The sequence below is a fragment of the Camarhynchus parvulus genome, chromosome 27 (genome assembly GCF_901933205.1).
Source record: "Camarhynchus parvulus chromosome 27, STF_HiC, whole genome shotgun sequence".
Lineage (NCBI taxonomy): Eukaryota > Metazoa > Chordata > Aves > Passeriformes > Thraupidae > Camarhynchus > Camarhynchus parvulus.
In genome coordinates this window covers 5,308,272-5,334,153 of record NC_044597.1, presented here as the reverse complement: position 1 = coordinate 5,334,153, position 25,882 = coordinate 5,308,272, and the positions used below count along the sequence as shown (strand labels likewise).

The window sequence follows — 25,882 nt, the reverse complement described above, 5'->3', positions numbered from 1 at the left end:
AGCCCCGAGTGCCACCTCCAGTGTGCTGTGCCCAACCCGTGCCAGCGCCCAGGGAAGGTCCCGTTTATGGGCTCCATAAAAAATCTTATTTAGGGAATCTTGGAATCGCTCAGGCTGGAAAAGCCCTCTGAGATCGGCAAGTCCAGCCATTCCTTTGGCGATGGGGAGTCCAGCGCCGCCCTGGGCAGCTGTGCCAGGGCTGCATCCCCATTTGCACGGAGAAATTCCTGCTGATGCCCAACCTGAGGCCAGTCCCCTTCCTCCTGTCCCGTCCCCTGGAAGCAGAGCCTGAGCCCACGGCTGCCCCATCTGCCAGGGACTTGTGGGGAGCCAGCAGGTCCCTCCTGGTCCCTCTTTTCTCCAGGATAAACATTCCCACCTCCCTCAGCAGCTCCAGCCCCTCCTTGTGCCAGGGCGGGGGCGGCGCCCGCCACCACAGGCGCGTCCGGACTACAACTCCCAGCATGCCCCGCACCGGAAGTTCCGGCACCGCCCGCGCTATAAACCCGCGCGCGGCCGCCGCCGCTTAAAGGGGCCGCGGGCGGTGCGAGGTGAGGGGGCCGTGAGGGGAGGGCGCAGATTTGGGGGGTCCCGGTGTCCCCTCGGGGATCCCGGTGTCCCCTCGGGGATCCCGGTGTCCCCAAACCCCCGGGAGGAGGCGGCGGCGCTGGGCTGGGCCTCACCCCCGTTCCGCGGCCTCTCCCGGCGGGGCCGGCCCGGGCTCGGGTCCGGCTCGGGGCTCGGCTCCGATCCCGTCCCGAGAATTCCCAAACAGCCTCGGAAATTCCCCCCGCGGCGTTTCCCAGGCAGCGCGGGGAGGGAATAAATGGGGTTAATTCCCGTTTCCCGGCTTTTCCCGGGGTTTTGGGGCTCGGGGCCGGTCCCGGTGCGCGGCCTCTCCCGGCTCGGGGCCGGGCCCGGCTCCGGTCCCTGTGCCGAGGAATCTTTTCCTTCCCTGGAAAGGCGAAACAGCCCCGGGAATTCTCCCCGCGGTGTTTTACAAGCGTGGGAAGGGGATAATCGGGATTCATTCCCGTTTTTCCGGCTTTTCCCGGGGTTTTGGGACATCCCCGGAGGGGGTATGGGGCGGGATGAGGAATCCTCTCCTTCCCTGGAAGTCAGAAGATCCTGAAAAAAAATCCTGGAAAAACCCGCTCCCGATGTTCTGGCGTGTCCAAGGAAAACCGGGAATAAACGGGGTTTATGAACGTCCTCGGGAATTCACCCAGCGCAGGGAAAGTCAGGAACAACTGGGATCCGTTCCCGTTTTTCTGGCTCTGGATGGGAATGAGGATTCCTGCGGCTCCAGAGGCTTGGGAAAGGTTTTCGGGGCTGGATCAGGATGGAAGATAAGGAGCCCGAGATAACGATGAGCGCTTTCCCTGGCAGGCATTTCCCTGGAAATGAGGAATTTCCCTGGAGTTCTCTCCTTGAACCCCAATCGCGGACAGGTGAGAGGCAGCAGAGCCTTTGGAAAATCCCGAATCTGAGGAAAACAACCCCAAACTGGGAATCCCGGAGCACCTTCAATGGAGGCTTTCTCTAAACTCCGGTCTTCCCCAAACCTGCGGGACCCCGGAGCTCTGGGGGACGCAGGATCCGTGCAAAACCCACAGAAAGGATTTCTCCCAATCCCTTTCTTTTCTTTCCTTTCCCAGATGTTTCCCGCTGGGCTCTGGCTCTAGGATGCTGGAGAACCGGGAGGAAGTGAGGGGCGGCCGCGGTTTATCCGCAGATCCCGGAATTGGGGCGGGAGGAGTTCTTGGGAATTCCGTGGATAATTCCTGGGAGAGCGCGGGGCTGGGTGCTGGGGTGGCTGGGAATGGGGATGAACGGGAAAGCGGGAATGGGGACGGGGATGGGAAAGTGGGAATGGGAATGGGAAAGTGGGAATGGGGACGGGAATGGGAATGGGGACGGGAATGGGAATGGGAATGGGAATGGGAAAGTGGGGATGGGAATGGGAATGGGGATGGGGATGGGGAATGGGAATGGGAAAGGGAATGGGAATGGGGATGGGGATGGGAATGGGAAAGGGAATGGGACCGGGGATGGAATGGGAATGGGAAAGGGAATGGGGATGGGGATGGGGATGGGGATGGGAATGGGGACGGGAATGGGGATGGGAAAGTGGGAATGGGAATGGGAACGGGAATGGGGATTGGGATGGGAATGGGAACGGGAATGGGGATGTGGATGGGAATGGGAACGGGAATGGGGATGGGGATGGGAATGGGAAAGTGGGGATGGGAATGGGAATGGGGATGGGAATGGGGGATGGGGAATGGGGATGGGAATGGGGATGGGAAAGTGGGGATGGGAATGGGGAATGGGGATGGGGAATGGGGATGGGAATGGGGATGGGGAATGGGGATGGGAATGGGAACGGGAATGGGGATGGGGATGGGAATGGGAAAGTGGGGATGGGAATGGGAATGGGGATGGGAACGGGAATGGGGATGGGAATGGGGATGGGAATGTCTGGGAAAGCGGGAATGGGAACGGGAATGGGGATGGGAATGTCTGGGAAAGCAGGGATGGGAATGGGGATGGGAATGTCTGGGAAAGCAGGGATGGGAATGCCTGGAAAGGTGGGAATGGGAATGTCTGGAGGTGTCTGTGCCATTCCCAGGAAGCTGGAAATGTCATGGGGTGGATCCCTGATCCCGATCCCAGGGAAGCAGGGCCGGGTGGATCCCTGATCCCGATCCCATCTCAGTGAAGCAGGCCCCGGTGGATCCCTGATCCCATCCCAGGGAAGCAGGCCCCGGTGGATCCCTGATCCCAGGGAAGCAGGCCCGGGTGGATCCCTGATCCCGATCCCGGTTTCCCGGAGGAGCTGACCACAGTGCGGGTGCAGGATCCGCGCGTGCAGAACGAGGGCTCCTGGAACTCCTACGTGGATTACAAGATCTTCCTGCACGTGAGCTGGGATCGGGGAGAGCCCCGGGGGCGGCTCTGGGCTGTCCCGAGGGGAATGCAGGGGAATCCTCGGGATCCTGTCCTGGCTTGGCTCCCGGATCCGGCAGCGGGGGGATCCTGCAGGGACTGAGATCCCGTGGGTGATTCCCATCCTGGATCCTCTGCCCCGGCCAGATCCAGCCCCTTGATCCCACGGATCATTCCCGTGGGTGATTCCCATCCTGGATCCTCAGATCCAGCCCTCAATTCCCAGAGATCAATGCCAGGGATCGCTGCCATCCTGGATCCCTCAGCCCTCAATTCCCAGGAACCATTCCCAGGGATCCCTCAGGGATCATTCCCAGGGATCTCTCTCAGTGATCTCTCCCTGAGGATCCCTCCCAGGGATGATTCCGAGTGATCCCTGAGGATCCCTCCTGTCCCGGTGATTTCCCAGTGATCCCTCATGGATCCCTCGCAGTGATCTCTCCCAGGGATGATTCCCAGTGATTTCCCAGTGATCCCCGGGGATCCCTCCTGTGATCCTTGAGGATCCCTGCAGATCCCTCCAGTGATCCCTGAGGATCCCTCCGGTGATCCCTGAGGATCCCTCCAGTGATCCTTGAGGATCCCTCCGGTGATCCCTGGGGATCCCTCCAGTGATCCTTGAGGATCCCTCCAGTGATCCCTGAGGATCCCTCCGGTGATCCCTGGGGATCCCTCCGTGATCCCTGAGGATCCCTCTGGTGATCCCCGAGGATCCCTGCGGATCCCTGAGGATCCCTCCGGTGGTCCCTGAGGATCCCTCCTGTCCCAGTGATTTCCCAGTGATTTCCCAGTGATCCCTGAGGATCCCTGTGATCCCGATGATCCCCGTTCCCTGAGATCCTCCTTCCTATTTCTCTGGGTTCTGTCGCGTCCCTGAGCCTGCCGCTCCCAGACCAACAGCAAGGCCTTCACCGCCAAGACGTCGTGCGTGCGGCGCCGCTACCGGGAGTTCGTGTGGCTGCGGCGGCAGCTGCAGCGCAACGCCGGCCTGGTGTAAGGGCTCCGCGGTGCCGCCCCCAACCCGCGCGCTCCGCTCCCCGCGGGGCCCGGCCCACAGTTGCACCCCGATTTCTCCAGGCCGGTGCCGGAGCTGCCGGGGAAATCCGCGTTCTTCGTGGGCAGCACGGATGAGTTCATCGAGAGGCGCCGGCAGGGGCTGCAGCACTTCCTGGAGAGGTGGGAGCAGCCGTTGGGATGGTTGGGATGGTTTGGGGGGATGGTTTGGGGGATTTGGGGTTTGGGATGGTTTGGGGTTTGGGGGATTTGGGGTTTGGGATATTTGGGGATTTGGGGTTTGGGATGTGTGGGATGGTTTGGGGTTTGGGGTTTGAGATATTTGGGATTCGGGATTATTTGGGATTTGGGCTATTTGGGGTTTAGGGGATGGGATTTGGGGCTCGGGATTTGGGGAGGGTGCAGTGCCCAGGGGTGGCCAGCAGGTGGCAGCAGGGAGGGCTGGGTCACCCTGGTGACCGGCCCTGCTGTCCCTGCTGTGCCTGCTGTGCCACTCCTGTCCCTGCTGTCCCTGCTGTGCCACCTGCTGTCCGTGCTCTCCTTCCTCCCTGTGTGTCCAGGGTGCTCTCCTTCCTGCCTGTGTGCCCAGGGTGCCAGGTGCCAGCAGAGGTGACGCGTCGGTGTCCCTGTTGTGTCCCCAGGGTGGTGCAGAGCGCGGTGCTGCTGTCCGACAGCCGCCTGCACCTGTTCCTGCAGAGCCAGCTGCCCGTGCCCGCCATCGAGGCCTGCGTGCAGGGCCGGGGCCCGCACTCGGTCACCGAGGCCATCCTGCACTACGCCATGGCCGGGCCGGCCTGGGGACAGCGCGGGGACAGCGCGGGGCTGGCCTGGGCGCGGCGCGGGGACAGCGACAGCGCGGGGCTGCCCGCGGCCAGGTGAGCGCAGGGGAGGGCAGGGGAGGGAGTGCTCCGGGCTGGGATTGTGGTGGGAAATGGACACGGGACAGGGGGAGCAGCCTGGGACAGCCCCGGGACCCCGGTGAGGATCCCAGGGCACCCCCAGCTCCTCCCTGTGCACCCCAGGGCAGAGGAGCCCAGGCAGGGGGACAGGAGCGTCCCTGGCATGGGAACATCCATCCCCCTGCTCCAGCTGGGATGGAGCTGTGCCCAGAACGTTCCCTGGGTCATTCCCTTCTCCTGCTCCAGAGCTGTGCCCAGAACGTTCCCTGGGTCATTCCTTTCTCCTGCTCCAGAGCTGTCCCACAACCCCCGGTACTTCCGCTCCAGAGCTGTGCCCAGCAATTCCCGACGTTCCCGGGTCATTCCCTTCTCCTGCTCCAGAGCTGTGCCCAGGAATTCCCGACGTTCCCGGGTCATTCCCTTCTCCTGCTCTGCTTTCCAGCTGTGCCAGCCTGGAGAGCTTCCCCTACTGGGGTGACTTCGGCATGGATGAGGCGCGGCCGGAGAGCCCCGAGCGTCCGGCCGGACACCCGGTGACCCCTCTGGACAGCCCAGAGCGTCCAACTGGACACGGAGTGACCCCTAAGGAGAGCCTGGGACTCCCGGAATTCCCAGCCGGACACTGAGTGACCCCTCTGGAGAGCCTGGGATTCCCAGCTGGACACTGAGTGACCCCTCTGGACACCCCCAGGCCCCGCAGCCCTCGCTGGGAGAGGGGTCAGCGCCGCTGGGATGGCCGGACTGGGAGCACTGGGAGCACTGGGAGCACTGGGAATGCGGCCCCAGCCGTGGCCGAGCTCTTCCCCAGCACATTCCTGATATTCCCTGATATTCCCGGCAGCGTTTTCCTCACTCTGCTCCTGCTCAGATCCCTCTGGAATCCCCAAACTGGGCTCAGATCCCTCTGGAATCCCCAAACTGGGCTCAGATCCCTCTGGAATTCCCAAACTGGGCTCAAATCCTGGAATCCCCAAACTGGGCTCGGATCCTGGAATCCCCAAACTGGGCTCAGATCCCTCTGGAATTCCCAAACTGGGCTCGGATCCTGGAATCCCCAAACTGGGCTCGGATCCCTCTGGAATCCCCAACCCGGGACAATCTGAGCCGAGCTCCCCTCCGGGAGAAGGGAGGGACGGGGCTGGAATTTGTGTCCCCTTCCCTCTGGGGCTGTTCCAGGGATTTTGGGGAAAGCGGGAGCGGCTCGGGTGGTTTTGGTGTCTTCCCCTCCCTCGGCACTTGGTGTGGGCAGGAAGTAAAAACGTAAAAAAATAAAAATAAATAAACAAAGCTCAAACGGAGGTGGAGGAGATTTTCTGTGCTCGGGGGTGGAGCAGCACCGGGAATTTCGGGGTTTGGGAATTTGGGGATCACCCTCGCAGCAAAGGGGCCATTCCAGACCATTCCAGACCATTCCAGATCATTCTAGATCATTCTAGATAATTCCAGACCATTCCAGATCATTCCAGACCATTCCAGATCATTCCCGGTCATTGCCAGAGCAGCCGAACTTGGAGAGGAAAAAGGGATTTATTGAGGGAAAACATCTGGATTTGGGATTGGGGAACACCTGGATTTGGGATTGGGGAACACCTGGATTTGGGATTGGGGAACACCTGGATCGGGGATTGAGGAACATCTGGATCGGGGATTGGGGAACACCTGGATTTGGGATTGGGGATCTCCAGGGCATTTGGGATTGGGGAACCCCTGGATTTGGGATTGGGGAACACCTGGATTTGGGATCTCCAGGGCATTTGGGACGGACCCAGGGATAACGAGAGCAGGAGATCTCCAGGGGATTTGGGGTTTTTGGGAAAAGCGGGACGCGTGCCTCAGTTTCCCCGTGGAATGGCTCCAGGAGGGGTTTTTGGGATAAATCCGCTCGGTGCCAGCGCTGGGGCCTCCGTGCGTGGCTGTGCTGCGGGAATCCCGTGGGCTTTGTGGGGTCTGTGGGGTCTGTGGGGTTTGTGGGGTCTGTGGGGTCTGTGGGGTTTGTGGGGTTTGTGGGGTCTGTGGGGTCTGTGGGGTCTGTGGGGTTTGTGGGGTCTGTGGGGTTTGTGGGGTTTGTGGGGTCTGTGGGGTTTGTGGGGTTTGTGGGGTCTGTGGGGTTTGTGGGGTTTGTGGGGTCTGTGGGGGTTTGGGGGTTTGGGATCCAGGCAATGCCGTGGGGTCTGTGGGGTCTGTGGGGTTTGGGATCCAGGCAATGCCGTGGGGTCTGTGGGGTCTGTGGGGTTTGTGGGGTCTGTGGGGTTTGTGGGGTTTGTGGGGTCTGTGGGGTTTGTGGGGTCTGTGGGGTCTGTGGGGTTTGTGGGGTCTGTGGGGTCTGTGGGGTCTGTGCGGTTTGGGATCCAGGCAATGCCGTGGGGTCTGTGGGGTCTGTGGGGTTTGGGGGTTTGGGATCCAGGCAATGCCGTGGGGTCTGTGGGGTCTGTGGGGTTTGTGGGGTTTGTGGGGTTTGGGATCCAGGCAATGCCGTGCCCCAGGCTGGCGTTGTCCCCGCGCTGCCGTTCCCGGTCCCGCCTGGGCCAGGGAAAATCGGGGATGGAGACGAGGACACCACAAACACCTCAAATCCCAAACCCAAAACCCTGCAGCCCAAACCCCAAATCCCAAACTCCAAACCCACACCTTGCATCCCAAATCCCGCATCCCAAACTCCCAAACCTGGCCACAAACCCAAAACCTGACCCCAAACCCAAACCCCAAACCCCAAACCTGACCCCAAATCAAAACCCCACACCCCAAACCCCACACCCCAAATCTCAAACCCCACACCCCAAAGCCGCACCCAAAACCTGACCCCAACCTCACACCCCAAATCTCAAACCCCAAACCCCAAACCTGGCCCCAAACCCAAACCCAAAGCCAAAACTTGACCCCAAACCCAAACCCCACACCCCAAACCCAAACCCCACACCCCAAACCCCAAACCTGACCCCAGACCCCAAACCCCACAGCTGACCCCAAACCTGACCCCAAACCCGCACCCAAAACCTGACCCCAAACCCAAACCCCACACCCCAAATCTCAAACCCCAAACCCCAAACCTGACCCCAAACCCCAAACCTGACCCCAAACCCAAACCCCACACCCCAAATCTCAAACCCCAAACCCCAAACCTAACCCCAAACCCAAACCCAAAACTTGACCTCAAACCCAAACCCCAAACCCCAAACCTGACCCTGTGCCCCAAACCTGACCCCAGACCCCAAACCCAAACCCCAAACCGCGCACCCCACACCCCAAACCTGATCCCAAACCCAAACCCCAACACCCCACCCCAATGATCCACCAAACAACACTCAACCAACACCAACCCCAACCCACCCCAAACCCCAAACCCCAAACCCCAAACCTGACCCCGACCCCAAACCCCATATCTCAAACCCCATATCTCACACCCCAAACCCCACACCCCAAACCTGACCCCAAACCCCAAACCTGACCCCAAACCCAAACCCAAAACCTGACCCCAAACCCAAACCCCACAGCCGACCCCAAACCCAAACCCCACACCCCAAACCCAAACCCCACACCCCAAATCTCAAACCCCAAACCCCAAACCTGACCCCAAACCCCAAACCTGACCCCAAACCCAAACCCCACACCCCAAATCTCAAACCCCAAACCCCAAACCTGACCCCAAACCCAAACCCCAAACCTGACCCCAAACCCCAAACCTGACCCCAAACCCCAAACCTGACCCCAAACCCCAAACCCCACACCCCAAATCTCAAACCCCAAACCCCAAACCTGACCCCAAACCCAAACCCAAAACCTGACCCCAAACCCCAAACCTGACCCCAGACCCCAAACCTGACCCCAAACCCAAACCCCACACCCCAAACCCAAACCCCCACACCCCAAATCTCAAACCCCAAACCCCACAGCCGACCCCAAACCCAAACCCCACACCCCAAACCCAAACCCCACACCCCAGAGCCGACCCCTCACCTGTGCCGGTCACTGCTCGAGCTCGAAGGCGGGCTCCAGGTATTCCCTGGGCACGAACCCGATGTCCCGGCCGAGCTCCCCGACCCACCAGCCGCCCCCGGGGTACTCCTGTGGGGCCGGGACCGGGCTCAGCCCCTTCCTTTGGGGTCCGACCCCAAACCCCACAGAAACACCCCAAATCCTACCAAAAACGGTCAAAATCCCGCAAAAATACCCCAAATCCCACAGAAAATACCCCAAACCCCAAAGAAATACCCCAAATCTTACAAAAAATACTCCAAATCCCACAGAAATACCCCAAATCCCACAGAAAATACCCCAAATCCCACCAAAAATCCCAAATCTTACCAAAAATACTCCAAATCCCACAGAAATACCCCAAATCCCACAGAAAATACCCCAAATCCCACCAAAAAACCCAAATCCCACACAAATAGCCCAAATCCCACCAAAAAACCCAAATCCTACAAAAAATACTGCAAATCTCACAGAAATACCCCAAATCCCACCAAGAAACCCAAATCCTACCAAAAATACTACAAATTTCACAGAAATACCCCAAATCCTGCAAAACTACCCCAAATCCCCTGGGTCACAGTTTGGGGTTTGCGCCAGGAAGGGGAAAAACCCCAAATTTAATCCTAAAATCCGAATTTACCCCTAAAACCCCGCAGGCTGAGCTGTGTCTCAGCCACTCCACAATCCCAATTTTAACCAACTTTAACCAATTTTAAACCAATTTTAAACCAATTTTAACCAACTATAAACCGATTTTAACCAACTTTAAACCGATTTTAACCAACTTTAAACCGATTTTAACCAATTTTAAACCAATTCCTTCTCTGCTGAATCTTGGGATAAACCTCAGGTTAAATCCTGGGATTTTCCAGCATCTGAGGGGATGGAAAAGAACCCCAAATTGATCCGAATTTATCCCTAAACCCTGAATTTATCCCCTAAACCCCGAATTTATCCCTACAATCCAAATTTATCCCCAAAACCCCGCAGGCTGGGCCATTCCGCAATCCCAATTTTAAGACAATCCAATTCCTTCTCTGCCGAATCTGGGGCTAAACCCCGAATTTCCCTAAACCCCGAATTTCCCTAAAACCCGAATTTCCCCGAATTTCCCCAAATTTCCCCGAATCCCGGGATTCTCGGGGCGCGCGGCCCCCGAATCCTCACCAGCCCAGCTGCAGCGCTCCCCCCGCGCGGCGCAGGAAGAATTAAAAGCGCATTAAAAACCGCGCGGCTGGCGCTGCCAAATCGCCCGGCGCCGCCTCGCGCAGATGTTCGTTAATTATGCTAATTTTTATTAAATCATTAACGCCGAGCCCCGGCACGGCGGAGCCGCCTGAACTCTGCTCCGCTGCTTCGCGGCCCGCTGGAATTCCTGCGTTCGGGGGGAACAGGAGGAGGAGGAGGAGGAGGAGGAAGAGGAGGAGGAGGATGGGGTTTTGTTGGGGTTTAGTTAATTAGTGCTTAATGAGGGCTCTGCTGTGCTGGGCGGGGAGGGAATTTTGGGGGGATTTTAATGGGAATTTTGGGGGGATTTTATGGGAATTTTGGGGGATTTTTATGGGAATTTTGGGGGGATTTTATGGGAATTTTGGGGGATTTTTATGGGAATTTTGGGGGGATTTTATGGGAATTTTGGGGGATTTTATGGGAATTTTGGGGGGATTTAATGGGAATTTTGGGGGAGTTTTATGGGAATTTTGGGGGGTTTAATGGGAATTTTGGGGGGATTTTTATGGGAATTTTGGGGGGTTTTATGGGAATTTTGGGGGGTTTTACGGGAAGGGTTGGAAAGGAGGGGATGGGTGGGAGAAGGGATGCTGGGAGTGGTGTGGGGGGCACTGGGAACAACTGGGAAGTGGAGCGGCATCCTCCCCATCCCCGGGAATCGGGAAATTGGGAATGTGGCACCCTTTCAAGGCTGGGAGTGGATTTGGGGGTCACTGGAATTCCTGGGAATTGGGTTTGGGGTCGCTGGGAATGGGATTTGAGGTCAGCCCGACTGTGTCCTCCCCATCGCAGGAATCCCCAAACTGGGAATCCCATCCCACCAGGATCCATCCCATCCCAACGGGGTCTCTCTGTCCCATCCGAACAGGATCCACGTGTCCCATCCCAGTGGGGTCTCCATGTCCCATCTCGTTGGGGTCTCCACGTACAATCCCAACAGGGTCCATGTGTCCCATCCCACCAGGATCTGTCCCATCCCATTGGGGTCTCCACGTCCGATCCCACCCGGATCCGCGTGTCCCATCCCAACCCATCAGAATCCACACGTCCCAAAGATCCAGGATTTATCCAGTTAACCATTCCCCATAAAAACACCCAACCACAGCCCCAGGATTTATCCAGTTAACGTTTCCCCATAAAAACACCCAACCACAGCCCAGCCACCACCCCACCCTGCCTGAGGGACCCCAGGGTGACACCGGGGTGACATCGGGGTGACACCGGGGTGACATTGGGGTGACACCGGGGTGACACCAGGCCCAGGCTCCATCCCGGATCCCCGGCCAAGGCCCGGGAATTGCGGGGCTGCTCTTTATGGCGCGGCTGAGCGCGGCGCAGCCCGAGGCGGCGAACGAGCGCGGCTGGGGGACGATGTGACGGAAATGTTTCATCTGCCGGGCCCATCTGCGCCGCGCGCTCCTGCCGCTCGCCCCGAGAGAGGCGCCGCCGCAGCTCCGCATCGCCTTTAATATGCTCCTAAATCACCTCCCCGGCGCGCTTCAAGGGCCATTGCCGCCGCCGCGCCGGTTCATCTGGAGTGCACGGCGGAACGGGGGGCACGGCGAGGGCAGCGGGAGGGCAGGGCCGGGGTGCGGCCGGGGGTCCCGGGGATTCGGGGTCCCGAGCGCCTGGGACTGCGCGGGGAGGGAGGGGGCGCGGAAAAAAAAACGAAATAAAAATCTGCAGGGAGTGGCTGGGCGGGTTTGGGGGTGCAGGGATGTTGGATTTGGGGGTTCGGGGGTGCGGGGATGGGGGGATGCTCAGGATTCAGGAATTTTTGGGGTCCGGGGGTGCAGAGAGGATTTGGGGGTGCAGGGATTGGGAGATGCTCGGGATTCAGGAATTTTTGGGGTCCAGGAGGATCCCGGGAGTGCAGAGAGGATTTGGGGGTGCGGGGTTTGGGGGGTGGGGGGGGGGGGGGGGAGGTACGGGAGGGTTTGGGGGTGCAGGGATGAGCGAGAGCAGGGGGATGTGCGGGATCCGTGGGATTTGGAGGTTCAGGGATGCAGGAATTGGGGTGAAACGTGCCGGAATCGGGGTGAAACACCCCAGAATCGGGGTGGAGCACTCCAGAATCGGGGTGAAACGTGCCAGAATTGGGGTGGAGCGTGCCGGAATCGGGATGAAACACTCCCGAATTGGGGTGAAAGACCCCAGGATCGGGGTGAAACACCCCACAACCGGGGCTCTCACCTCTCCCAAATTGGGGTGAAACACCCCAGGATCGGGGTAAACACCCCAGGATCGGGGTGAAACACTCCCAAATTGGGGTGAAACACCCCACAACCGGGGGTCTCGCCGCTCCAGAATCGGGGTGAAACACCCCAGGATCGGGGTGAAACACCCCACAATCTCCACTCTCGCCTCTCCCGAAATGGGGATGAAACACTCAAATGGGGGTGAAACACCCCACAATCGGGGTGAAACACTCCCGAATTCGGGTGAAACACCCCAGGATCGGGGTGAAACACCCCAGGATCTCCGCTCTCGCCTCTCCCGAATCGGGGTGAAACACCCCACAACCTCCGCTCTCGCCTCTCCCGAAATGGGGATGAAACACCCCAGGATCGGGGTGAAACACTCCCGAAATGGGGATGAAACACTCAAATCGGGGTGAAACACCCCAGGATCTCCGCTCTCGCCCCTCCGCGAGCGCCGGCGCCGCGCCCGGGGCTCCGCCGCGCATCCCGCGCGCCCCGAGGCGGCAGCGCTCGGGCTCCGGCGCATCCCGCGCGTTGCCGCGGCAACCGGAGCCGGCCCCGCCGCCGCATCCCCGGGGGCCGCTCGGGCGGCTCCACCTGCGCCCCGCGGCCCCCGGCGGGGTCAGCGCGGGGTCGGCAGAATTAATGAAGGCGGGCGCTAATGAGGTGTCGGCGGCTGTTGATGCTCTCCGTGTGTCGGGGGCACTCGCATTTCCAGAGCTCATTATGGGCTGCAATTAGGCTGCGGCACCGCCAGATATTTAGCTACGTGGGTTTTTTTTTTTCCTCCTTTTCTTTTTTTTTTTTGTTTTATTTTTTTCCCCCTCACTCTTAAATTAGCATTTTAATAACGCCGCTGCCGAGCGGGGAGAACAACACCAAAATTGGCCGTTTTTCACGGGGAAAAACTTCCCGGCTCCAGTTAATGGCAGAGTTGTGAGGGAGAGAGGGAAAAAAATGAACCTTTCCCTCCTATCCCAGCGGGGGGAGAAAAAAAAGGGGGAAAAAAATGAAATGAAATGAAATAAAAAAGCGGGAGTGATTTTTATTTGGTTTGTGGTTCCGAAATTTGCTCTGAGGCCGATTATTTTTGGTTTAAAGGCGCGCCTGACGGAGAGGAGCGGCCGGAGGAGGTCGGGGCTGCGGGAGGGTTCGGGATAATTCTGCGTCCATCCCGAACCCCGAACCCCAAATCCCGGGGGAAGGGAGCGGGGTGGGGATTCGGGAGCAGCAAGTGCTGCTTCTGGCAGGGATCCGAAATCAAATCGGATCAAGAAGTCGGATCAAAAAACTGATGCGAAATACGAGTTAAAAATCAGATTAAAGATCCCATTTTAAAAAATCCGATCAAAGATCCCATTAAAATCCCATTAAAATCCCATCCAAAATCGCTTTCCAGACAAAACCCAGGGGTCGCTTCCCCCTCCAAAAGTCACGGCGATTATTCCCGAAAATTCCCGGGATTTGGGGCAGGGAAAGGGGATTTGGGGATTGGGGAAGGGGACACGGGCACGTCACAGCTTTAGAGGGAATTGGCAGAACCGCCCCTTTTCTTCCCAGGTTTTCAATCCAATCCCAACCCCAACCCCAATCCCAATCCCAATCCCAATCCCAATCCCAACCCCAATCCCAATCCCAACCCCAATCCCAATCCCAATCCCTTTTCCAGCAGGATTCCGGATCCCTTTTATTTGGTGATCCCAAATCCCCTGGGATTGGGAATTTTGGGGATTTTTCCTTTAGGACTGGGAATTTTGGGGATTTTCCCCTCGGGATTGGGAATTTTTGGGATGCCGGGAAAAGGGGAGGGACCCTGGGGGGGAGGAATCCATGGGGGCGGAGCTGGGAGAGGGGCCTGGACTGGGAGAACTGGGAGAACTGGGATTGGGGAACTGGGAGAACTGGGAATGGACGAACTGGGAATGGAGGAACTGGGAGAACTGGGAATGGACGAACTGGGAGAACTGGGATTGGGGAACTGGGAATGGACGAACTGGGAGAACTGGGAATGGACGAACTGGGAATGGAGGAACTGGGAGAACTGGGATTGGGGGAACTGGGATTGGGGGAACTGGGACTGGGGGAACTGGGAGAACTGGGAATGGGTTTTTCTCTTGGATCTGGAACTGGGCGTTACTGGGACTGGGCTCCTCACTCTGATCCCAAACTGGGAGTTACTGGGATCGGGTTTTCCTCCCTGCCCCAAACTGGGGAATCCCAAGGATCCCATTCCCGGCCCCATCCCGGAATCCCAAATCCACCGGGGAGCGCCACGGGAAAAGGGCGGGAATCCCCAAAAGGCGGGAATCCCAAAAGGGTGGGAATTCCAAAAGGGCGGGAATCCCCCAAAAGGGCAGGAATCCCCCAAAAGGGCGGGAATCCCAAAAGGGCGGGAATCCCCAAAAGGGCGGGAATCCCATCCTTGCCCCCGATCCATGGATTCCCTCCTCCCGGAATCCCTCGGGATGAATTCCCCGGATTTTCATTAAATCCCGCATTTATTTGGGGGACAATTCCCGGCAATTCCAGCCTTTTTTAGGGATCCCGAATTCCCTTTTCTGCCTTCCACAAAACCGGGATTTTCCCTCATTTACAGCTTGGAGAAGGGAATTAAAAAGCCGGGAATAAAGGACGGAGCCAGCGGGATCAGCGGGATTTTGAGCTGGGAAATTCCCATTTTCCCCCAAATCCAGGCTCCCCCCATCCCGGATTTTCCCACCACTCCTTTTTTGTTTTGTTTTGGGTTTTTTGGGTTTTTTTGGGGTTTTTGGGATCGTTTTAAACTCGGGATTTGTTCGGGATCCGCGGGAAGGGCTCGGGAATTCCGGGAATTCCACGGATTCCAGGGGGAACGGGAATCTCTGGAATGCGCGGAATTCCCGCCGGGATTTGGGGTCGGCTCCGGGCAAAGGAGCCCTGGGAGTCCCGGGGGCTCTGGGGTTTCTGTAAATTCCGGGATTTTTGGGATTTCTGGGATGTTTGTTTTGGGATTGGTTTTTTCCCCGCAGTTTCTCTGTTTTTCCCGCGGTTTTCCATGGAAAAATTCCCGAATCTGCCGGCAGGGGTGGGTGCGGAGGGAGATAGAATACAGAACGGAAAATAGAAAATCGAAAACAGAAAGTGTAAAAATGACAATGTAATATATAAATTAAAAAAAATATTAAAATATAAATATAAAGTATAAAACGTAAAATATTAAAAAATATATATAAAATGCAAAAAAAAGAGTAAAATATAATATATAAAAATATAACATACAAAATATAACATACAAAGTATAAACTATAAAAAAATTTAAAAATAAAATATAAGCTTTAAAATATAAAGAATAAATATGTTTTTAAAATATAAAATATGAAAATTAAAATGTAAAATATAAAAGCAAAAAAAGAAATAAAAATTAAAATTTAAAATGCAAAATATAAAAAGTAAAATGTAAAATATAAAAAAGTAAAAATTGAAAAATGGAAAATTTCAATTTTAAAATATTAAGTAGGAATTATAAAGTACAAAATACAAAGTATTAAATATAAACTATAAAATCAAAAATAGAAAAGCAATGGAAAATCTCCCGTTCTATGGAGAATCCAGGAGTGAATGGAATTCCCGGGATTCTGGAAAATTCGGGAATTTCCGGGCCCCCGGAGCCTCCCCCGTTCCCAAACCCCGAATTTCTCCTCAGCCCCGGAACAAATCCCAGAGAAAAATCCCAGTTTTAATGCCGGGATCCATGAATTTGTTTTATTTGCCTGTTTATTTATTAATCCTACCATTTATTAAATTAAATTATTATTTATCATTCTTTTAATTGTCATTGTATTACTTTTTAATTTTATTATTATTATTTATTATTCTTAAATTATTTTTTATTATTGATGAAGATGAATTTACCTCTTTGTTTACCTGTTTGTTTAGTAATTGATAATGAATTAATTAACATTTATTTACCTTTTTGTTTACACATTTATTTGCTAATTTATAATGAATTAATGATTAATTAATGGGTTCTTGTACCTGTATATTTACCTGTTTATTCACTAATTGATAATGAATTAATGAACATTTATTTATCTGTTTGTTTACCTGCTTATTTATTAATTTATAATGGATTTAAAGATCTATTTATTAATTAATTAACATTAACTTACCTGTTTGTTTCCTTGTTAATTTATTAACTTATAATCTATTTATTTCCATTTTTATTAATTGATTACCATTATTTTACCTGATTATTTATTAATTGATTAACACTAATTCATCTGTGTATTTATTAATTGATAATTAATTTCTTTCCCTGAGTTATTATTCATTTATCATTAAACCACCTTTTAAATTTAATGATTAAGAATTAATTTAGAATTTATTAATGCCCCTATTTACCAATTAATCCTTTTGTTCCATTAATTAATAATTTAATTTATGACATTTATTAAATGAATTCATTTTGCCGCCTCGGGCTCATCCCAAGGCGCTGATCCCAAAATCCCTCCCGGTTTTCCAGGATCCTTTGGGATTCCCAGCGATGAATTCCCGAGGAAATGTGGGAATATCCCGGAATTCCCGGGAATTCCAGCCCTGACGGCCTCTGCATTCCCGGGATTTTCGGGATGAGCAACGGACCCGAGTTTATCCTGGAATTCCCGGTAGCGGGGACGGAATTCCGGCTTTTCCTGGAAATTTTATCCTGGGAATGGGCGGGTGAATCCCCGCGGAGGGAGGAAATTTGGGATGGAGCATCCGGGATTTGGGATGGAGAATCCGGGATTTGGGATGGAAAATCTGGGATTTGGGATGGAGAATTCGGGATTTGGGATGGAGAATCTGGGATTTGGGATGGAGCATCCGCAATTTGGGATGGAAAATCTGGGATTTGGGATGGAGAATCTGGGATTTGGGATGGAAAATCTGGGATTTGGGATGGAGTACCGAAATTTGGGATGGGGCACCGGGAACGTGCAGGTGAATCCCTGCGGATGGGGGAAAATTTGGGATGGGCAGGTGAGGGTGGACGGGGGGCAAATTCGGGGTTCGGGAATGCGCAGGTGAGGCCCTGAGTGAGGAGAGTTCGGGATTCGGGATCGGGAACGCGCAGGGTTCATTCCTGAGGATGGGGAAAATTCGGGATGCAGGTTTGGGGTTGTGCAGGTGAGGCCCTGGGGGTTGGGGACAGTTTGGGATCAGCCGCTTCCCTGTCCCATCCCTGTCCCATCCCCGTCCCTGTCCCTGTCCCTGTCCCTGTCCCTCCCTGTCCCTGTCCCTGTCCCTGTCCTTGTCCTTGTCCTCCCTGTCCCTGTCCCATTCCTGTCCCTGTCCCTGTCCCCATCTCTGTCCCTGTCCCATCCCTGTCCCTGTCCCTGTCCCTGTCCCTGTCCCTGTCCCTGTCCCTGTCCCTTGTCCTTGTCCCCATCCCTGTCCCTGTCACCGGGGGTGGCTGGAAGTGACCAGAGGTGACCAAAGGTGACTGGGGGTGACCAGGGAGTGACCAGGGGGTGACCAAGGGGTGATTGAGGGGTGACCAGGGACGACCAAGTGTGACCAGGGGATCATTGGTGACCAGGGGGTGTCGGAGGTGACCAGAGTTGACCGAGGGATGACCATGGAATGACCAAGGGGTGATTGAGGGGTGACCAGGGATGATCAAGGGGTAACCAACGGGGTGACCAGGGGTGACCAGGGGTGACCAGGGATGACCAAGTGTGACCAGGGGATCACTGGTGACCAGGGCGTGTCTGGGGATGACCAGAGGTGACCGAGGGATGACCAGGGATGATCAAGGGGTAACCAGCGGGGTGACCAGGGGGTGACCAAGGGGTGACAGAGAGGTGACTGGGGGGTGACCGGGAGGTGACCGAGGGGTGACCAGAAGGTGACCGCGGGGTGACCGCGGGGTGACCGGAGGGTGACCGCTGCCTTCCAGCTGCCGCCGTGGCGGCGCTGCCGCCGTTCCCAGCGGGACCATTGCGGGCACCGGGCGCAGCTGAGCCCGGACCGAGCTCATCCCGCGCCGCCTGCGGGGATGGAGGCGGGGAGCAGCCCAGGGCTGGTCCGCGTCCCCAAACCCATGGAAAATGCCACTAGGTGTCACCCCGCGCCTTCGGCTGCCGCGGGGGATGCGGGAATTCTCTCCCGGCGCTTCCCTGCCCCGGTTTTACCGGGCAGGGATGGAGGGAATGAGCGGACCCCGGTGTTCCTGGGCAGGGATGGGGGGAATGAGCAGATCCCGGTGTTCCCGGGAGTGAAATGGCCCCGGTTTTGGGGCAGGGATGGAGGGAATGGCGGTCGTTTGGGGGGGTGGAGGGGGCGATCCGTTTGGGGACGATGGAGGAATGAGCGGATCCCGGTGTTCCCGGGCAGGGATGGAGGGAATGAGCGGATCCCGGTGTTCCCAGGCAGGGATGGAGGGAATGAGCGGATCCCGGTTTTGGGGCAGGGATGGAGGGAATGAGCGGATCCCGTTTTGGGGCAGGGATGGAGGGAATGAGCGGATCCCGGGTTTGGGGCAGGGATGGAGGGAATGAGCGGATCCCGGTTTTGGGCAACGGATGGAGGGAATGAGCGATCCCGTTCCCAGGGTGGAGGGGGCGTCCGGGTTCCCGGCGGATGGAGGAATGAGCCCCGGTTTTGGGCGGGGGAGGGAGGCGTCCAGTGTTCCCAGGCAGGGAGGAGGGAATGAGCAGCCCGGCTTTGGGAGGGGGGGAGCCGGTTTTAGGGCAGGGATGGAGGGAATGAGCGGATCCCGCATTCCCACAATTATCCCAGAAGAGGAACCGCTGGGATGGGAAAAAGGGAGCAGGGCCGGGAAGGGGATATGGGAACAGGGTTTTGTTGGGATTGTGGAATTTCGGGATGGGGTGGGAGGGAAGGAGCTCAAACCCCATCCCATTCCCCGCCCTGCCATGGGCAGGGATCCCTCCTGCTATCCCAGTCCAGCCTGGCCTTGGGCGCTTCCAGAGATGGGAATTCGGGATGGGAATTAATTTGGGATGGGAATTAGGGACAGAATGAGTCTTCCCTTTTCCCACGTGAATTCCCAGCGTTTTCTCCTGGCAGGGGTTTTCGGGACGAGCCTTTGGCACCTCTGGGGTTGTCACCCTGCACCTCCCAGACCCAGGATCCCTCGGGATCAGCATTCCCGGGACTCCTGGCTCCAAACTGGGCCCGATTTCCCTGGAAGCGCCCAAGGAACACCGGGGCAGGGTCGGTTTCCGCATCGGGGATCACGCCCAGATCCGGCCTCGCCAATTCCACCATCCCCTGAGCCCATCCCGCTCCCGGTGCCCGGTTTTCCTGGGAATGCCAGGCCGGGGAGGCGCCAGATGGGATTTTATAGGAGCTGCTGCTCCGCGGCCGGAGCCAGCGGGCGCCGCGAGATTAATTCCGCGAAATTAATTGGGACAAGATTGAAAAGGAAATTAAGGCGCAGCTGAGTGAACATTCCCAACCTTTTCCCCTCCTCCTCCTCCTCCTCCTCCTCCTCCTCCTCCTCCTCCTCCTCCTCCTCCTCCTCCTCCTCCCATCACTGCCTCCCTCTCCTCTTCCCACATCCTGAATTTATGGGGAAAAGCCCCCAGGATCCGTCGGCCGCCGGAATTCCCGCTGGGATCGCGGGGTGCGGCCCCGAGCTGATCCCAGTGTCACCCCTGGGTGGGCACGGCCTGGGGGGACCCCAGCACAGGCAATTCCCCAAATTCCCCAAATCGGGAATCCCCCAAAAATGGGGAATTCGCAGGTTTCCAGAGCGGGGTGCAGGATCGGGAGGGGGAGCCGCTCTTCCGACCCCAAAGCAAAGCCCTAAGAGGCTCCAATTCCAGTAAAAACCAGTAAAAACCAATAAAAACCAATAAAAACGCAGTAAAACCCAGGTAAGTCCAATAAAATCCCCCTCCTGACGTCATCAATTTACTTTTAAATCTTAATTTTGGGTGATTTTAGCACCTTTTCACCTCGAAAACCAACCTGAATCCCAAAAAATTCCCGCTCCTATCTCACTGAGGACAGATGAAGTCGTCCCATTGGAAATGGGAAATAAAATGGAAAATGAGCCAAATTCCCCCCCCAAAAAATCCCAGAAATTCCCCAAAAATTCTGTCTCCTACCTTGCTGAGGATGTGGATGAGGTCTCCCCGTCGGAAGGAGAGCTCGTCGGGATGGTCCGCGTGGCAATCCCACAATCCCTGGTAGTAATTGGCATAATCCCAGTCGGAAATTTCTGGGGAAAAAGGTGGAAAAAAGAGGGGTCAGGTTGGTGAGGGATTTACAGGTGCAGGATCATGGAGGCGATTCCAGAGCCGAAAGTTCTCCTGGAGCTTCTCCGGGGATGGGGAAAGGCCCCAAATCCATCGGGAATGTTGAATGTTGAGGCTGGGAAAAGCCGGGAATTCCATGGAATTCCATCGCTGGCCGGGGATTGGGGCTCCCCAGGTTTGGGTCCCAGTTTTCCCGGGATTCCTTTCCCAGGAATTCTCACCCCAGCTCCTTTCCTGCTCCCCAGAGGGACCGGAGGGTGCTGGAAGCATCCCGGGAATATCCTGGGGTGTTGGATCCCAAAATTCCTGCGGGATCCCTCCCTGGCTTTTCAGGGATAAAAATCCCGCTTTAAAAAACCCGGAGCACCTCCTTTATCCCAGGAATTTTGGGAGATGCCCCCTCATCCCACCTTCCCAAGTGGAATTCCACCAGTGCGAGGAGTCAAATCCCAGGAATTCTCCCGTTCTCCACATTTCCCACAGCCCAGGATGCTCCAAAGTGGCCAAAATCCCAAAAATATTCCCCCCATCCATATCCTGGGAATCCTTTGGATTGGGATCTTACCCTCCTCGTGCCCGAGATCCTCCTCACCCTCCGGGAATTGCGGCTCCATCTCCTCATCTGGAGAGGGAAAAAACAGTGGAAAAATCTGGGAAAAACGGTGGAAAAATCCGGGAAAAACGGTGGAAAAATCTGGGAAAAACAGAGGAAAAATCAGGGAAAATCTGGGAATGCCGCAGCTCCGGCAGGCTCAGGGCTCCGAGAGAATCCTGGGAATAAAAAAATTCCCGGACTGATGGTGGGGAGAGGAAGTACTGGGGAAGATTTTAGAATTGCTGTGGGCACCGGGAAAAACAAATCCACGAATTCCGGGTGTCCCCGTGGGAAGAGAGGAAAAGGAAATTCCAGAGGGGAAATTCCGGGGTGGGAATGCGAGGGAGGAAGGGGGAATTAGGGAGATTTGGGAAGAGGAGGAGGACGGGATGGGAGGAATGATCCCGGGGAAAAGGCGGATCCCAGAGGGGCTGGGAAGGCTTGGAAAAAATGGGAAGGGAGAGGAGCTGGGTGGAGCATCCCAAATTTCCGTCCCCGTCCATGGAAATCCTATTTCCCATCCAGGGAAATCCCATTCCCCATCCATGGAAATCCCATTTCCCATCCAGGGAAATCCCATTCCCCATCCACGGAAATCCCATTTCCCATCCAAGGAAATCCCATTTCCCATCCAAGGAAATCCCATTTCCCATCCCGAGGACACCCCTGCCTGCTCCTTGTCCCGTTCCCAGGCACATTCCTGGAGGATTTGGAGCTGGGAAATCCAGGAATGGGATCCATGGGGACAGGAGCAGCCCCTCCCCACCATCCAGGCGTTTTCCTGGAATCAAATCCGATGGATCCAGGAGTTTTTCCTGGAATTAAATCCAATGGATCCAAGGGTTTTCCTGGCATCAGGCCTGGAAGTGAAGCTCTGCCTTCCCCATCCCACCCAACACTTGGATTCTCCAGGACGGAATCAAAGGGAAAAGCCGGAAAACTTTGGAAAATTCCGCTTCTCCCTCCCACCCCACTTTTGGGATCCTCATCCCGGGGGTCCGGAGCCGCCGGCGCGTCCCGGGGAGCTTCGGAATCTCTGCGGAGCCGAGTTTTTAATGGAGCAATTTGATTCAATTTTCCAGTCGATAAAATTCCCCGGCAGCGCTCGGCGCTTCCGAACGGACACCTTCACTCCTGATTTAACATTCCCATCGAATCCTTCCCGGGAAATTGGAAAAATTTATCACCTGTGAAATTTTATTTGGCCTCGGCCGCGTCTGTTTTTGTAAAACTTCATTAACGCCGAGGAAATTATCTCTCCATGGCTTTTCCCGTTTTTTTTCTTTTCTTTTTTTTAATTCCCGTCTCCCGGGTTTTTGTTTTTTTTTTTCCGGTGGTTTTTGGTCGGGAGGTAAAGGAGGGAGAAGGGGGCGGAGGGAGGATGGGATTGGGGCTGTTCCAGGGGTTTTTGGGGGTTTGGGATGGAGGGAGATCCCAAAACTTCCCAAGATGAGTTGGATTTCATGGAAATCCATGAAAACCCATGGAAATGCATGGAAATGCATGGAAATCCATGGAAACCCATGGAAATGCATGGAAGTCCATGGAAATCCATGGAAACCCATGAAATCCATGGAAATCCATGGAAACCCATGGAAATGCATGGAAACCCATGGAAATGCATGGAAACCCATGGAAACCCATGGAAGTCCATGGAAATCCATGGAAACCCATGGAAACCCATGGAAATGCATGGAAACCCATGGGAATGCATGGAAACCCATGGAAGTCCATGGAAATCCATGGAAACCCATGGAAGTCCATGGAAATGCATGGAAACCCATGGAAATCCATGGAAATGCATGGAAACCCATGGAAACCCATGGAAATGCATGGAAACCCATGGAAATGCATGGAAACCCATGGAAATCCATGGAAACCCATGAAATCCATGGAAATCCATGGAAACCCATGGAAATGCATGGAAACCCATGGAAATGCATGGAAACCCATGGAAACCCATGGAAATGCATGGAAACCCATGGAAACCCATGGAAGTCCATGGAAATGCATGGAAACCCATGGAAACCCATGGAAATGCATGGAAACCCATGGAAGTCCATGGAAATCCATGGAAACCCATGGAAGTCCATGGAAATGCATGGAAATCCATGGAAATGCATGGAAATCCATGGAAACCCTCGCCAGACTACCTCAGGAAAGCTGGAAAACCTAATCCGTGGGAATCCATGAAAATTCATGAAAACCTATGGAAATCCATGGAAAACAATGAAAACCCATGGAAATCCATGGAAAACCATGAAAACCCATGGAAATTCATGGAAATCCATGGGAAAATCATGAAAACCCATGGAAATTCATGGAAATCCATGGGAAAACCATGAAAACCCACGGAAATTCATGGAAATCCATGGAAATCTATGAAACCCCGTGGAAATCCATGAAAACTCTGAGGGCTCCTCCAGCAGAATCCCCGGATCGGAAATTCCCAGAAAAACAAGGTTTGGATTTGGGAGGTCCATCAAAAGCTCAGAATAAAGAAATGGGATAAAACCTTGGGATTTTGGGTGGGTTAGAAGTGGAGATGTGGGAATGGCGCCGGTGCGGGAAGGGCCAAGGTTTCCTCACGGTTTTCCGAGGAAAATTTGGGAATCTGGGAGCTCACCTGGCATCACCTCGTAGATGTCTTCGCCTTCCAGCTCCAGCTCCTCGGGATTCAGGGCGGAATTTTGGGAATTGTTCATGGAATCGGAGCTGTCCCGGTCCTTGGAGAGCTCTTCCTCCTGCTCCTCCTCCTCCTCCTCATCCTCGTCGCAGGGAATGGTCAGGGAGCTGAGGTCTGCCGGGAAACAGGGAAAAAGGGGACGGAAAAGTGGGAATTCTCGCGGTTCCAGAGCAATGGGATCGAGATTCAAATCCTGCACCTGAGAACGGGCAAAAAAAACTAAGGAAAAACCCAAGGAAAGATGGAAAAAAACCCAAGGAAAGATGGAAAAAACCCAAGGAAAGATGGAAAAAACCCAAGGAAAGATGGAAAAAAAACCAAGGAAAGATGGAAAAAACCCAAGGAAAGATGGAAAAAAAACCAAGGAAAGATTGAAAAAAACCAAGGAAAGATGGAAAAACCCAAGGAAAGATGGAAATCCCAGGAAATGACCCCAAATTCAGGGATGAATCCTGAAGGGACACGGCTGGGGGCGGTTCCAGAGGTTCTGGAAAATTCCGGAGGGCTCCAGAGGGTTTCTGGAATTTTCTCTGCCTCCAGCTGGAGCAACTCCCCACAAATCCAGGCGCGGGTGGACGGAAAGCCCCGACCCAGGTGGGAAAACGCTTCCCAAAGATCCCAAAAAAACCGGGAGCCGCCCCGGACTCACCCCTGAGGAGGAACTGGATCTGCTCCACCCAATCCTGGGCCTCGGCCGGGCTCGGGGCTGTGAACTGCCGGGAGAATCCGTCACGCCAGGGTCTGGGTTCTGGGCTTTGGGGTGAGGGGACGGGGATCCGCCGTTCCCAACCCCGGGGGCACCGGGAAAAGCCGTTCCTGGGGTTTATCATCTCCCGGCTCCAAGCGGGAGCGGAGCACGGCCAGGATATCCCGGGAAAGGTGGAAAACCTAATCCGTGGAAATCCAGGGAAATCCATGGAAAACCATGGAAAACCATGCAAATCCATGGAAATAAATGGAAACCCTAGCCAGGCTATCCCAGGAAAGCTGTCAGGTCTAATCCATGGAAATCCATGGAAATCCATGGAAATCCATGGAAACTCTAGCCAGGCTATCCCAGGAAAGCTGTCAGCTCTAATCCATGGAAATCCATGGAAATCCATGGAAATCCATGGAAACCCTAGCCAGGCTATCCCAGGAAAACTGTCCGGTCTAATCCATGGAAATCCAGAAATCCATGGAAATCAATGGAAACCCTAGCCAGGCTATCCGAGGAAAACTGTCCAGTCTAATCCATGGAAATCTATGGAAAGCCATTCCCATTTTTCCGTGGGAAAACTATTAAACTATTCCTGTTTAATGTCTCAAATTCCTATTTTTCCACCAAAATTCCCCCACAAAATTCCCATTCCCCCCACAAAATTCCCATTCCCCTCCCCGAAAACTCCCGTTTCGCCCCCCAAAAATTTCAATTTTTTTCCCTGAAATTCCAATTTTCCCCCCACGAAATTCCCATTTTCCTGCCGTTTCCCACCTCGTAGGAGCGTTCTCCGGGACAGAGCAGCTGGAAGCAGCATTTTTTCCGGGAATCTTTCCGGAGCTGGGGATCCAGGTGGGCCTGGTAGTGCTCGATGGGAAAGGAGCCTTTGGGCTGCTTGCCTGGGAAAAGGGAATTGGGCGAAAATTGGGATTTTCCAGCTTTTTTTTCCACCCCCGGATGCGGCTTAGGAGGGTTTATCCACGGAGGGAAACCGAGGCACGTGTCTGGAAAATTCCAGGAAAGGGGAATGTCCGGAAAACCCGGGAAAGGGAACCAGATGGAAAATTCTGGGAAAGGTGAATGACCCAAAAAATCCCTTTGCTCCAATGGGAAAAAAAACCCCAAATCCAGCTGGGATTTCCCCTTCTGGGAGCTGGGAATTGTGGTTTTCCGTGGTCAGATCCCGCTTTTCCACCCAAAAGTTGGGAATTCTCTTCCCACTCACTTTTCTCGTTGGCGTAGTAGAGGAAATCCCGTTGGGTGAGGACGCACCAGCGCTTGTGCCACTCGGAGCCGAAAAAGCTGGGCTCTGGGAAACAGGGAAAAAATGGGGAAAAAATGGGGAAAAATGGGAAAAGTCAGGAAAAACCAGGAAAAGCAGGAAAAAGGA

General features: G+C 55.0%; 2 protein-coding genes across 3 annotated transcripts in view; one reads left to right on the top strand and one right to left on the bottom strand.

The window, feature by feature from the left end:
* The first annotated feature begins 493 nt into the window (after window positions 1-493).
* SNX11 (sorting nexin 11) lies at window positions 494-6,151 on the top strand. 2 transcript variants are annotated; one of them, XM_030966064.1, is made up of 9 exons: window positions 494-551; window positions 1,390-1,451; window positions 1,659-1,707; window positions 2,837-2,923; window positions 3,842-3,942; window positions 4,027-4,125; window positions 4,605-4,838; window positions 5,305-5,481; window positions 5,524-6,151. In XM_030966064.1, the coding sequence occupies exons 3-9, from the start codon at window positions 1,687-1,689 to the stop codon at window positions 5,528-5,530; spliced, it is 726 nt and encodes a 241-aa protein (XP_030821924.1). In that variant the 5' UTR covers window positions 494-551; window positions 1,390-1,451; window positions 1,659-1,686; the 3' UTR covers window positions 5,531-6,151. The 2 variants fall into 2 exon arrangements, with proteins under 2 accessions (XP_030821924.1, XP_030821926.1); XM_030966066.1 differs by lacking the exon at window positions 5,524-6,151 and having other exon boundaries at window positions 4,553-4,838; window positions 5,305-5,470.
* Window positions 6,152-7,312: 1,161 nt separating this feature from the next.
* Window positions 7,313-25,882, bottom strand: part of SKAP1 (src kinase associated phosphoprotein 1) — a 70,215-nt gene continuing 51,645 nt past the window's right edge. Inside the window, exons 6-13 of the mRNA XM_030966062.1 lie at window positions 25,718-25,801; window positions 25,267-25,391; window positions 24,442-24,505; window positions 23,733-23,906; window positions 21,077-21,133; window positions 20,362-20,474; window positions 8,817-8,924; window positions 7,313-7,382 (exon numbers count right to left, since the gene is read on the bottom strand). Coding sequence (XP_030821922.1) covers window positions 8,826-8,924; window positions 20,362-20,474; window positions 21,077-21,133; window positions 23,733-23,906; window positions 24,442-24,505; window positions 25,267-25,391; window positions 25,718-25,801 — 716 coding nt within the window. The 3' untranslated portion in view covers window positions 7,313-7,382; window positions 8,817-8,825. The remainder of the gene's footprint in view (window positions 7,383-8,816; window positions 8,925-20,361; window positions 20,475-21,076; window positions 21,134-23,732; window positions 23,907-24,441; window positions 24,506-25,266; window positions 25,392-25,717; window positions 25,802-25,882) is intronic.